At 38.1% G+C, this 13,948-nt stretch overlaps 1 protein-coding gene across 1 annotated transcript in view; it reads left to right on the top strand.

The window, feature by feature from the left end:
• The window catches only part of MRPS27 (mitochondrial ribosomal protein S27), a 61,038-nt gene extending 51,737 nt beyond the window's left edge, over nt 1–9,301 (top strand). The window contains exons 7-11 of the mRNA XM_058169017.1: nt 79–194; nt 1,435–1,537; nt 3,788–3,930; nt 5,156–5,302; nt 8,178–9,301. Coding sequence (XP_058025000.1) covers nt 79–194; nt 1,435–1,537; nt 3,788–3,930; nt 5,156–5,302; nt 8,178–8,417 — 749 coding nt within the window. The 3' untranslated portion in view covers nt 8,418–9,301. The remainder of the gene's footprint in view (nt 1–78; nt 195–1,434; nt 1,538–3,787; nt 3,931–5,155; nt 5,303–8,177) is intronic.
• The last annotated feature ends 4,647 nt before the right edge of the window (nt 9,302–13,948 follow it).

The following is a 13,948-nucleotide window of genomic DNA, read 5'->3' as shown; positions in this document are numbered from 1 at the left end:
CATTTCTATAAATACATTGGTGGGATAATTATTGTAATTTTAAGCAACCATTTTAATGCTTGTTTTTATTATTTGTAGATGCTATGGCTACAGTGACTGAGATAATGATACAGGAAGATTTTACTAAGGTGTCCACCCAACTTCTCTCTCTTTATACCATGTACAAATATTTGACAACCAAATCAGAACTTACGGTAAGCTACTTGTATAATGAAATGTTTGTGGTTATGGCTAAAGAATAATATGATTCAAATGCCACATGTCCATACTTTCAAAATATGATTTAAAGCCAAGTTGAAGAGACTTAACATTCTTAGGGGTAATTTAAGTTGCCAAGCTATGCCAGCTGGTATATGGCCCTTCATTGACCCCATAGTTACTCTTCCTTTTCCCCAAACATCTCCTTGTCTTCATAGTCTTGCTTAAAAAAAACTGAACTACAAATAGTCTTGTTTAAAAAAACTGGGGGAAAATCATGGATAGACTATTCACTTTTACAATTAACTTTCTCCTAAACTCAGTGAAGCTGTTTGTATCAGAGATTTTTAAGAAGTCTTATATTTACACCCACAAGTGAAGGAAGTTGTTGTTTTGTGCCTATTGCTGCTTTCACACTGCTGTCTGCTGTCTCTGTGTGAGAGAGGACATGTATAGCAGAGGTGGGTTTCAGCAGGTTCTGACTAGTTCTGGAGAACCAGTAGCGGAAATTTTGAGTAGTTTGGAGAACCAGTAAATTTACTGGCCCCGCCCCCATCTATTCTCTGCCTCCCAAATCCCAGCTGATCAGGAGGAAATGGAGATTTTGCAGTAGCCTTCCCCTAGATTGGGGAGGGAATGGAGATTTTACAGTATCCTTCCCCTGCCAAGCCCACCAATCCATGCTACGCCCATCAAGCCACACCCACAGATCCAGTAGTAAAAAAATTTGAAACCAACCACTGATGTAGAGCGAAAAAGGGAGGGAAGAAAAGAAGGAAAAGAAAAGCTGAAGTTGAAGTTAGTTCCGCATTACATTATGGACATGCCATAAGTTGTCATAGCAACAGTTTAGAAGTCCATCCATGTTTTCTTTTTTGAACTTCAGAGTAGCGATGTCCAACTCTGGCAACTTTAAGACTGTGGAGTTCATCTCCCAGAATTCCCCAGCCAGCATGGCTGGCTGGGGAATACTGGGAGTTGAAGTTCGCAAGAGTTTGCTTTAGACTCTAGTTTAGAGCCCTGACGTTCCCTGAAGGTTACCTACCCAAATATTAACAAGGCCCAATCTTGCTTAGAGTTCAGCGAGCCCTAAAATGAGACCTAAACAAGGGCCCTACCACTTGCTGAAGCACATTACAGATAGAGAGGTACTTGGTTTAACAAAGCAGAGAATTGGGAGTGGTGTATAACCCTGTTCTGCTTTCACATTTTTCAAGCAATATTTCCTGTTTTCAGTGGGAAGAAGAGAAAAATCTTGGAGCATCTCTGCTGTTAGTGGGCCTCAAGCAGACTAACACTGTAGGATTTAGTTCTCAGCTATATGGCCTTGCCCTTCTTGGTAAGTTTTAACAAATATTTAATTGAAAAAATATTTCTGTATTGCTTTATTGATTTGTTTGTAGTCAATTGAATTTCTTTCATTAAATACTAATATGTCTTGATGCAATACAAAATTAAAACTAAATCAAGTTAAGCATATTGGCATTCAGTCCACATAATGCAAAATTCACAGGCTGGCCAACGTTCTACTGAAAAGCCCAAAAGGCAGAATCTATCTTTCTGTCATCCTCTCAACTACATTCCCACAAAACGTTCATCTCAAAAAGGTGATAAATGGTAACAAGTAAGCTTTATTCTTTAGTTATATATGAGGAAGTCTGTTGCTATTTTCTAACTAGAGCCCCAAGATTAAAGATTTTCTAAGTAGCATTATAGATTCCTTTGCTGTATCCTCCAAGTTAACTTACTAGGAACATTAGTAGGTATTGGTTTAAAGCTGAATAGGGCCTGGACCCAACTTGAACTAGGGCCAGACTGCTCAGAGAAAGATATATTTGAAATGTCCTCCTTCTAGCCCAGCTTGCTTAAAAATTCAACTTGTACGTATGGGAAATTATTTCTCGAAAATCAATTATTATTTAGTATGTATTAGAACCCATAAATTAACATTTAAAGAAGAGAGAATGTTCCCTCCGGGGTAGTCCCTAATCCCTTCAATTTATTCTGGCATTTATCTTTTGATTAAAATTCAGCATACAATATCTGAATTCCCTCTATTTCAGTGTCTTTTATATTTTACAATGGCTTTAGTGGGTCCATTAAAATTCCCTTGCCCTCCCCTATGAATAGGTGTTAATTGGCATACTACCTTCAGGTGAGAGAGAGACTTTATCAAAAAGCGTTAGATAGTTACCCTTTTGCATGCATTGGTTTCTCAGCTGTGATAAGAGCAAAGACGACACATCAGGATTAGATGTTGATCCTGATTTTACCTTATGGTACAGTTTAAAAAGTGCCAGTAGAGGTCAAAATTGTAAACCAATTAGCATCCCATTTCTATCCCATTTCAGCTATCCTTTTAAAAATCTGTCTTTGATTAGCATTTTCAAATCTTTAAAATACATCCCTGAACAGTTTAAAGAGGAATTGGCTTTAGCAAATCACTTTACTTCTGTAAACAAAACATTCACCCGAACATTCTGAAGGTCAGAAGCTATTTTCTATTGTGCTATGTGCATTTTGCAATTATGCCAGATCTAATAGAATATATTTGTATAAAGAATAAAAGATATTTATTTATGAAATTTATATGCTACCCATTTCACTGACAAGCACTAACATACATACAGGAACCCCTTTCTAAGTTATATTGGCAGTTAGGGATGTTCCCAATGAGAGCTGCATGCAAAGGAATTTCATTTTAATGTATGCTGATTAGTGTACATTCAAAGTGACAATAAAGTTATTCTAAGTCTAAGTCTGGTTTTTATAATAGTACTGTATATTTTAATTTTTCCAATGTTTGTAATTGTTTTTACTTTATTTTAAATCTGTTTACCACCCAAAGTCACTAGTTGAGATGGGAACTGTATCAGATAAATATGTACTCAGATAAATAAATAAGAGTATAGAACTTAATCTCAACTAGGCCAAGAAATACTTATTGAAACCAGACACTCTTTTCCGAGAAGAACTATGCAGATGTTGTTTCAACATTGTTTAAAGGCCCTTTTGGTGAATTGTAGAGAACTATAAAAGCAAAGGGAGACACTGACAATTCTGAATGGATTCCTTAACATCCCTCTGGGAATTTTGTATAGCAGGGGTATCCAACCCCCGAGCTGCAGATTGGTACCAATACATAGCCCATTGGGAACTGGGGTGTGCAAATGGTGTGTGAGCGCACAGAGCTTCATTTGTGCATGCCCCAGATCTAGTTTGCATGAAAATACATACCCTCCCACTCCTCCCCACCACTACTGCCACCGTCACTGCCACCGCTGCCAGTTTAAAAGATTGGAGACGGCTGAGATACAGTACCTGCTTTCTGCTTTGAATCTAACTGCAATAATAGAGGAGGAGATTTTGTTGTTGTTATGGCCTACATAGAAGAAGGTGTGAAACTATTACTTTCCATATCCATATCTCAGTTAAATTTTTCTGCCAACCCACTAGAACTCCATATTCATCTTTAAATAAAATGCTGACATACTTTCTAGTATCATGTTCATCCCCACATCTCTTTGATCCCACGCATTAGCTGTGTTTTCTGGTTTAAGCAATGGAGTAAACAGCTGTTAAATCACAGGTAAAGTGGAGCTACAGAAAGGATTGCGAGCTGTTTACCACCTAATGCCGCTCATGTGGACCCCGGGCTATCTGAACAGAGCCTTGAAAGTAATGGAGGATGTGGCCTTGCTTCCTGAAGATGTGAAGCTTTGCCAGGAAGCAGTAAGTGAAAACTCATTTAACCAAATGTGGCCTGATCTATTTGGGACTCAGCAGCCGGGTTGCTACTATTCTCGGCACTCTTTTATATAGGATGAATATGCATTGAAGTATTCATTGGATACTACTGTATCAACTGGGATTACGAGTGTCATACAGCCTTGGAGGGGAAGGGAGTTGAAAGTGCTCCCTCTGCTTTTTCAACTTCTCAATTGTTCTTTTAAACTCTGTTTTAATTCTGTTTATTAATTGTTTTTAACTATGGCTTTTATATAATTTTATTTATTTATTATTTGTAAATGGTCAGAGTCATGTAAGAATGATGTATAGAAAATTGATTGATTGATTAATAAATAAATAAATCTTCCCCTTAGGAAAAAATGTTTTCCAGAAAGCCCAGACAAATGTTTTCTTCACCCTTACCTCATTGCCGATTCTGCTTCTGACAGTTATTGATAATGCAGCTGATTTTCCTATTCCTTGAGTCTAATAACTCTTCCCGCAGTGCTGAGGAATATCAACTTCTGGAAAACACATTCAAAAACTCATAATACAGAGTCACTCAACTTTCCATTCAGACAGGCTTTTTGTTTCCCTGTTATCAAATAAAGGGTACCGGTACCTGATTCTGTTCAAAAGAACATGATACAAAGCCTTTTCTTTCCAAAACAGGAATTCAGATAGAAATTATATAACATAGTACATTGTAATCTCTTGTAATTGTTACAAAGATTCAAACTATTATCAGCAAAGAGCATCTGTGACTTATTTGGAGTCAATAATAAAATCAATAGTAATTTCAGAAAGGCCTGGTCTGCTTCATCAAATAGCAGTCTTCAACCAACATACAAACATTGAAAACCCAACTTAAAAATTCTTAATATTTTCAGTCTTTTAAGACTATTTTGGTCTTAAATAGTTTGTTATATATTGTCGTCTTATATTTTCAGTTTACCATACATGCTTTCCATAAAGTTAAGCCCTATTCTGCAGTTAAAACCATGAGTTTTGGAAAAAACAGAAATAAAAAATTAAGGTATTGCATCCTATTTTCAATCTAGTCTATTGTTCAAATTTAATTCCTAACTTTTGTTTGGCTTTTAATTTTAATGTTATGTTCTCAAAATGTTAAGGAAGATGCACAAACTGTGAAAAGATATCCACACAAATGGCACTTTTTAATGTTATTTTAAGCCATCCACGGCATTTTTGCTCTTTTGCTGCAAAGGTTGATGTTCTGGGAGACATTTTGCAGCCAGCACCTGAGCCCGAGGTTTCTCCAGAAGACCCCAAGGATCCAGAAGAAGCACCAAAGAAGATACCACCAGAAGAAAACGAGGAGCTTCGACTGCCTGAATATCTAAACCGTTTTAAGGTATGCACTTGCCTTCCACTTCTGGTTTTTTTCCCTTCCTGAGGAAATAAGACTTCATTGCTACCCCACTAGTAATGGCACCAGGTTCTTGGGTATTGATGCTGAGCTACACTCTTATTGTTTCAGACAGGAATTTGCCTGAAGAAAATCATGTTCAGTGTCATTTTCCTACTACCTGTTTGCTGAGAATCTGTTTTTACTTTTCATACAGCTGCCTTAATAAGTGAAATGCCTAATAATTAAAATGAAATGTCACTCCTAACCTTATGTCCTTTGCATCATATATCTGCTGGAAAGTTTTCCCGTCATTCTGATTTCATTATGGGATATAGAAAATGTGTATCACAGCATCATATTTATTTTTTTTAGACCCTCATCATCTCAAAATGCTTTAGTTATTACCTTCCTTCACTTTGACTAGTTATTGAATGACGTCTTTATGTAAGTGATTACATAAAGCTGATATAGCTTAATGGTTAGAATGTTGGACTACACCTGTTAGATAAGAGTCAAGTTGAAGTTCACTGTTTGCTAAAGGATTTTAAAATGTCATCTCAATCTAATTTCCTCATACAGTAGTTTCTGTACGGTTTCTCCTATGTATACTGTCACCTCCTAAGAAAAGGCTAAATATACTGTACTCTATATTGTATATCTTTTAAGGCAGAGGTGTCAAACTCAATTTGATTGAGGGCTGCATCAGGGTTGTGTGCTGGGGGGGAGCGTTCCTGGGGGGGCGTGGCCAGCTCAACATCACTTGTCGAGGCTCTGTTTTCAACCACGACAACCTCGAGCAGCCTTCTGCCAGCTAAAATGGAGCCCAGGCGGGCCACACACTGCCTACCTGAGTTCTGTTTTTGCTGGCAGAGGGCTGCAGGAGGCCATCACAGCCAAAAATGGAGCCTGGGAGGACCACGCACAGCCCTCCCGATCTCCATTTTCGCTGGCAGGCATCACGGGCCGGTTCTTCATTGTTTCTAGGGCGGCCCTGTGGGCCAGATCTAAGCACACCACGGGCCGAAACTGGCCCACTGGCCTTGAGTTTGACACCCCTGTTTTAAGGGATCAATTGAAGTCTAAATAATCAGGAGTCACCAGGATTGAGAAAGGATTATAAAATGCTGAATGTTTTGTCAGTGACCTAAAATATCTGCTTCCACCCACTGACCTTCCCTAAGGCCCTGAAAACCTGACTCTGCCAGTTGGCTTGGGGCCCCAGTGAGGGAGTGCCATGCTGGAGGTGGATAGTAGATAAATAGCAAATCCCACCTTTCCCCCTCTATACCTTGTTTCCTCCCTCCCCATTTTTTTTACCATAACTTATAATTTTACTGCTATATGTATATTTGCATAGTTTTATTGGTTTTAGCTTTGCAGGTCACCCAGAATTGCCTTGTGACGAGATGGGCAGCAAATTTATTTAATAAATAAAATAAAATAAATTTGAAAATTTTGAACTACTGCATGACAGAATTAGCCTTGTGCCTTGCTGACATTTCAAAAGCTATGAAACTTTAACAAGTCTTTAACAAAACCTGAAAAGAAAGTGTTCGACAGTCATCTTACCTGTATAACCATTAGGGCTCATGAGCCCTGGTGGCACAGTGGTTAGAAGTATTGCAGACTAACTTTGCCCATAGCCTGGAGTTTGATCCTGATGTGGGCTTGAGGTTTTCTCAGTCTTCTATCCTTCCATGGTCAGTAAAATGAGAGCCCAGATTGTTAGGGCAATATGCTGACATTGTAAACCGCTCAGAGTGTGCTGTAGAGCAGTATATAAGTCTAAGAACTATTGCTGTTGCTAGCCATTAGGGCATTAAATTAAACCAAAAGGGTAAGGGTGGCAAAACCTAATCTGCATCCAAAGATTACGACAAAGAAAGCAGAACACAAAGGAGAAGAGGAGACTAGGATGAGTTTTGCACAATACCAAGTGTCAATCTATCAGAATGCTGCTATTTCTGCACTAATACATGGCGATTGTGAAAGAAATAGGGAGAACTAGAGATCCTACTTAAGGAAAAAAAATATAAAGTGATGGGTATCACTGAAACATATTGAGATGATAGTCATGACTAGCACATAGCCATGGTAGTCTGTAGTTTATTCAAAAGGAACAGACCCAAGAGGAAGGATGGAGGGATGCTACATGGTACATAAAAGAAAAATGTACTTGCTGGGATCTCTTCATTATACAATTAATACTATAATTATTCCCATCTGTTAGCTGTAAGGTTGGCTGAGCAAATCTTTGCCTCAGCAGGGTGCCGAAAGGGTGGGACCAGAGAACTCTTAAAACATCGGGATGGCTGGCAAGCCATTTGTCAATTTTAGGGCACTGAGCTTTATTAATGCTTTTAGAAGCTCAGCCTACTCCAGCACTTAACCAAAATAAAAACTAATAAATTTTGTCTCTGCTTTATATTACTAAATAATATATTTTGTTTTTACAAAAACATCCTAGCTTGCATATATCATTGTATATGTTTTTTTATTTACTGGATTTATAGGACTGCCCAATTCAAACAATCTGAATCTGGGAGGGCGGATTACAGCAAAAAAAAAAAAGACTAAACAAACAACAACAATACCCTACCACATAATGCTAAAAAGCCTATCCAACATCTGAAATATAAACCATTTGTTTAGTTTTTCCCTTTTGGGAAAAGCTGAATGTTCATTTATTGTGGCCAGGGTGATTTTCCAAGAATAAATGTGAATCAGCTGTATTGGGCCTACTTATAAAATGTGGAATTCCAGTTCCAATGGAAGGAAAGATTATATGGGCCAGACCAGTCTATTGTTGAAGTAGTGAAACTGATCAACTGTTTCTTTTTCTTTTTCTTCTCTCTCTCTCTTATGCCAACTGTGACAGGAGCTGAATTCTAAACTCCACTCCCTTGGCAAGGTGGAATCTAGGAAGCTGCTAACTCTAACTACCCAACTTGTTGAGGAGAAACTACCAGCATCTGAAGGGGAAGACATTACAAGATACAAAGAGAAACTTGAGGAGTGGGAAAAGGAACGAACGATGCTGATTGAAAGGGAACAAGAAATGAAAGAAAAAGCTAAGGAAATGATGGAAATGAAAAAAAAAGCAAAAGCAGCCACATGATGCTTTTGCTGACAGACTTCCATTAGGTCTCAGATTGTCTTGGCAATAAAACAAAGTTTCATCCCATCTAGTACATTATACAGACTTGCTTGTCCACGCATTAAATCTTTACACAATCCAGGCTATATGTCATCCCCTTCTCTGAAATCTATTATTATTACTGTTTCTGAAAGTATATATTACTTCTGTTGTGTCCGAGAACAAAAGTCTGTCATTTAATCAAATGGTTCCTTTCTAAAACATTGGAGTGAGATAGAACGTTCAGAAGAACCATTGTCATCATCAGCATATGCTATTGTTCGTGATAGTTACTGGAAAAGAATGGCTGGTAGTTTATAAATCAGGGAAAACAATAAATAAATGTAATTTGAATGTGTACATGCATATTCTGTTTATTTATTTATTTATTTATTTTATTAAATTTCTATACCGCCCTTCTCCCGAAGGACTCAGGGCGGCGTACAGCCAGAACAAAAACACAGAATATATACAATTAAAAGAATTTAAAATGTTATTTCTAGAGCAAAGCATAGTTTCCCAACTCTCCAACTTGGGAGTTAAAGAGTAGTTCAGAGAATCAGAAATAATCTATTCTGCCATGATCTGTGAATATTAATCTGGATTAGCCTTCTCAACGCTTGAAATAGGTCAGATTGCAACTCCTATTACTAACAAATATGAGAGAGAGAGGCTGACCTGGACTCTACCTAGGAAGGCACGATACACCTTTATAATAAAACATAGTAAAATCTCAATAAAATAAATCTGTTCATTTTGTTATGTCACTCTTCTTGCCAAAGTTGATGTTTAAATATAAAGCTAAAAATGCCATCAGGAGCTAATACACCTGGAAGAATGCAATAAATTTAGTTCCTGATCGCTGATTAATTGGTTTGTTTCTTTTTAGTTGGCATTTTGTATTTCGTTTTTATATCTTTGTTTACTGGTTTATTGTATGGCATACAGTTCCTCATTGTTCAAATTGGGCAGCCATTTATAAACTTTAAGTATACAGGTCAACCTCTACTTACGACCACAATTGAGTCCAAAATTTTTGTTGCTAAGTGAAACATTTGTTAAGTGAGTTTTGCTCCATTTTACGACTTTTCTTGCCACAGTTAAGAGAACGTCTGCAGGTGTTAAGTTAGTAACATAGTTGTTAAGTGAATCTAGCTTCCTCATTGATTTTGCTTGTCAGGAGGTTGCAAAAGGGGATCACATGACCTTAGGACATTGCAGCCGTCATAAATATGAGTCAGTTGTCATGGGATGCTGAAATGATCATGTGAAAAATGATCATAAGTCACTTTTTTCAATGCCGTTGTAACTTTGAACGGTCACTAAATGAACTGTTGTAAGTCAGCATAAGCCAAGTCAGTGAAGAAGCCAACAGTAAGTCAGAGGTTGTGACCATGTGAGGTCTTTGCTTACCATTCTGCATGGCTGTTTCCTAATGACAGCAATAAAACCATCAGAACTTATTTGTTTATTACAATTTCACAATCCCCATTTCACTTACACAGCAACTTTGAGTGGTTTACGATATGATTAAAAAATAAAAAAGTACTACAATTAAAATTAGAAGAGTTAAATAAAAAAGTTAAAAACCAAGACAGTTGAGGGGGGGGGCCTGGAAATGGGAATCTTCTCTATCAAGTCAGATGTCCCCAACGTAACAAGCCCCTGTCAGTGGCCCAGGCAAAGCCAAGTTTTCAGGAGTTGTGTGTGTGTGTGTGTGTAGACTTCACCTCCAACAGGAGACTATTCCTGAGGGTAGGGCCCACAACAGAAAAGCACTGAGCACTAAGTCATCTGATTTTGCACTTTTATGTCCTTGGTACTTAGCAATGACAATTCCAGTTGTCATTGTAAACTTAAAACTACCCATATAGTCCATTATGTTACATTATGTGCTAGGCAATCTTTGAAAAACACTCGTTTCATTGAGAGCCACATGAGGTTGTGTTTGATCTTGGAGGGCCGGGGTGGGCGTGGCCAGCTCGACGTCACTCATGTCAGGGTGTCTGGTTGCCCAAGCTCTCTGCCAGCAAAAATGGGCTCCTGAGCTCCATTTTTGGCTGCGATAGCTTCCTGCAACCCTCTTTTCTTTTATGTACACTGAGAGCATATACACCAAGACAAATTCCTTGTGTGTCCAATCACACTTGGCCAATAAAAAATTCTATTCTATTCTAAAAAGTAGCCTTTAAGCTAGTGAGAGAAACAGTTTAGGGCAGTGATGGCTAACCTTTTTGTCATTGTGTGCCAAAAGCAGGGGGAGCGTGGGGGGGTTCGCGTGTGTGCCCGCACCCATAATTCTATGTGCCCTGCCCTCACACGTGTGCACGACACACATACCCTCTTTTGGCACGCAATAGCACGGTGGGCATGGTAGCCTCATTTTTTGCTCTCCCCAGAATCCAGAGGCTTTCTAGGAGCCTGGAAAGGGTGAAAACGGCCTTCCCCACTCCTCCGGAGGCCCTCCAGAGGCCAGAAATGGCCCGTTTGCTAACTTCTGGTAGGCCCAAAAATCAGCTGGCCGGCATGGACATGCGTGCTGGAGCTGAGCTTGCATGCCCACCAATATGGCTCTGCGTACCACCTGTGGCATGCGTGCCATAGGTTCGCCATCACGGGTTTAGGGTAATAGTTAAGGCAGCAGGCTAGAAACCAGGAGACTGAGTTTAGTTCCACCTTCAGCGCAAAGCCAGCTGAGTTTTCCTCAGTAAGTCATTCTCTCTCAGCCCTAGGAAGGAGGTGTTGGCAAGAAACCACATTTGAAAATCTTGCCAAGAAAACTGCAGGATCTAAGCTAGGCAGTCACCGAGAATCAACACTGACTGGAAGGTGTGTATGTACAGAATATGTCTCTGCATTTTTGGAAATGATGTCCTCCATAAACTGAGAATTTGACATTTGTCTTGCTTATAACTGAGTGAGAATTTGATTGTGCCACATCATTTGTCAAGCAAATGACTAAAATAAAATGTTACCTGCAAGATTTATGACCTGTGATCTTATGATCAGCGATCACTTTGATCACTTCGCTTGGTCTTCAGGAGGATTTCCAGCAGTGGTTATGAGCAGCATAAATGCTACCGGTAATTGCCATGAAACCCCAAATTCTGTCAGCATAATTGCATTTCATATTAGCTAATCTTGACTCTCAACTGCTAATGACTAGTGCATATATTTTTCATGTCAGGTTAATAAGCAGAACTTTCAATAAGATTAGCCATTGTTGCACTGCAGACCTTAGCACCACTTCTTATAGTACCCTATTCCAGAATATAATTCCTGTTTAAATTTTACGTGTATAAATTGAATCATGTTTATGCAGTATTTTATGATCTAAAATCTATATGCCAACTGCCAAATGTATTGTTTGGCAGTTCGAATCTCACCAGGCTCAAGGGTGATTCAGCCTTCTATCCTGAGGTTGGTAAAATGAGGACCCAGATTGTTGGGGCCAATATGTTGATTGTAAACTGCTTAGAATGGGCTGTAAAGCACTGTGAAGTGGTATATAAGTTTTAAGTGCTTTTGCTATTGGTTGTTATGGTGTATGCATTTATGTCCAATGAGTTAACTCCCAGATAAATGTGTATAGGATTGCCATTTGAATTTATCAATTCTTGGTTATCAATTTTTAAAATAATGTCTCTCTTTTTAAAGAGATGTAATTTTTCATTCCTGAATTGCAGATACAAAGAGCACATCATAGAATTAATGTCTTATGTGGGCAATGTAAGTACAATCCCTGTACTTACTGTACTTGCTGATAATACAGGACTGTTTTTAAAAAGTAGCATGAAAGCACATCTTTACATATATATGTACAGCATTCTGTCTTCAACCAGTCTTTTGCTTTGACTTTGCGTATCTAGTTACACATTCAGAAAATGTAAGATCATTTCCATATTTATTAATTTGATATGCAGATTGTCAATTCTAATTCACAGTATACTTAAATACTTCAATGAATAGGAAAGCATATAATACTTTCAGTCCATTAAAGAAATCCAGTGTTCATATTTAAAGGTAGGAAAACAGAGATTTCCTTTGATCTTAGATCGCTGTTAATGCTTGGCTGTCCCAGAATCAGGATAATATCGCTACAACTGGTAAATAAAAATTAATAATTCATAAATGGAGAACAATACAAAAGATCCGGTCTATGGGTCATAGCTGAGTAGAAATGATGAATAGCGTATATTGGATTTGCTCTCTTAAAGGGGCCTCTGTGGCTCAGACTGCTAATGCAGTCTGTTATTAACAGCAGCTGCTTGCAATTACTGCAGGTTCTAGTCCCACCAGGCCCAAGGTTGACTCAGCCTTCTATCCTCTATAAGGTAGGTAAAATGAGGACCCAGATTGTTGGGGGCAATAAGTTGACTGTACATAAATAAACAAATAGGATGAAGACTATTGCTAACATAGTGTAAGCCGCCCTGAGTCTTCGAAGAAGGGCGGGATATAAATGCAAATAAAAAAATTTTTTAAATGTGCAAAATTATTAGTCCTTGTCCTTTGAATTGCTGCCCAAGATTACACAACTAATGTCTCTTCATCTTTGAGCATCCATTGCTTTAGCTCCTAATTTCAAGAAACTTGAGTCAAAGATGTAACACCAGTGGGGGTTGTTAACATATTGACTTTGGATTGAAACCAACATTCAAGCAATCCTCAGTCATGAACTTTTAAGTCTCTCATCCTCTCAGACGTTTCATAGGTTTCTCATGGATCAAAATGAAAAGACGACCTCCCTGCTGATTACCTCGTCTCCAAGAGACAAGGCAGAATATAAATTTAATATATGTATATTAAACTTTAAGTGTAGTCAATAAAAAAACTTTCCTAGGTGATAGGATCTCCTTTTACAAGGAGGCTTAAGCAGAAGTGACTGTTTGGCCAGAAGACACACATGGCCTTTCAGAAGACGTTCTTTAAAAAGTCTGAATTGAGATTGAACATACAATGTCAGGTACTGTTATTGGAACCTACTGGAAAAGTCTTTAAAATAAATAATTTCTGCTACTTTTATTTTTTTTTAAAGTGTTATATTCTAAAGGATTTTGCCCTATACAACCCAAAAACTGGGATCAAGAATTTATAATTCTTCCCATATGAGTAATCTGCTGTTGCTTACTGATCGAACTACAGAAGAGACCTTTCAGCCTAGTTGAAATGCAAGCTTCCTATAATTGAAATTGTTTCTTCACTGTCAAACAGTTAACACCGAAATCAGAATCTAGTAACTATACTAAGCTGATTTAGGACCAAATATCCCATTTTCCTGACAACATATTGAAAGGCTGTGTTGGCAAGCAAGCTGTTTAATTGAATAACTAATTGTTCATTAATTTTAGTATAATTTCCCCAGTGCTTCTGTTGATTCTGCCAAAGTGAATACAAATTGCTAATAATATATTGTTGACAGAATCTTTGAGTCATATTGGGGTTTCTCATTACTAAAGCATTCAATTTTTTAATAGGTCAAGTAAATTGGTGAGAATTGATAAGACCGCTTC

Source organism: Ahaetulla prasina, chromosome 2, assembly GCF_028640845.1.
Source record: "Ahaetulla prasina isolate Xishuangbanna chromosome 2, ASM2864084v1, whole genome shotgun sequence".
Classification (NCBI taxonomy): Eukaryota; Metazoa; Chordata; class Lepidosauria; order Squamata; family Colubridae; genus Ahaetulla; species Ahaetulla prasina.
The sequence above is the reverse complement of the archived record's forward strand: the minus strand, read 5'-3'. Positions and strand labels throughout refer to the sequence as shown.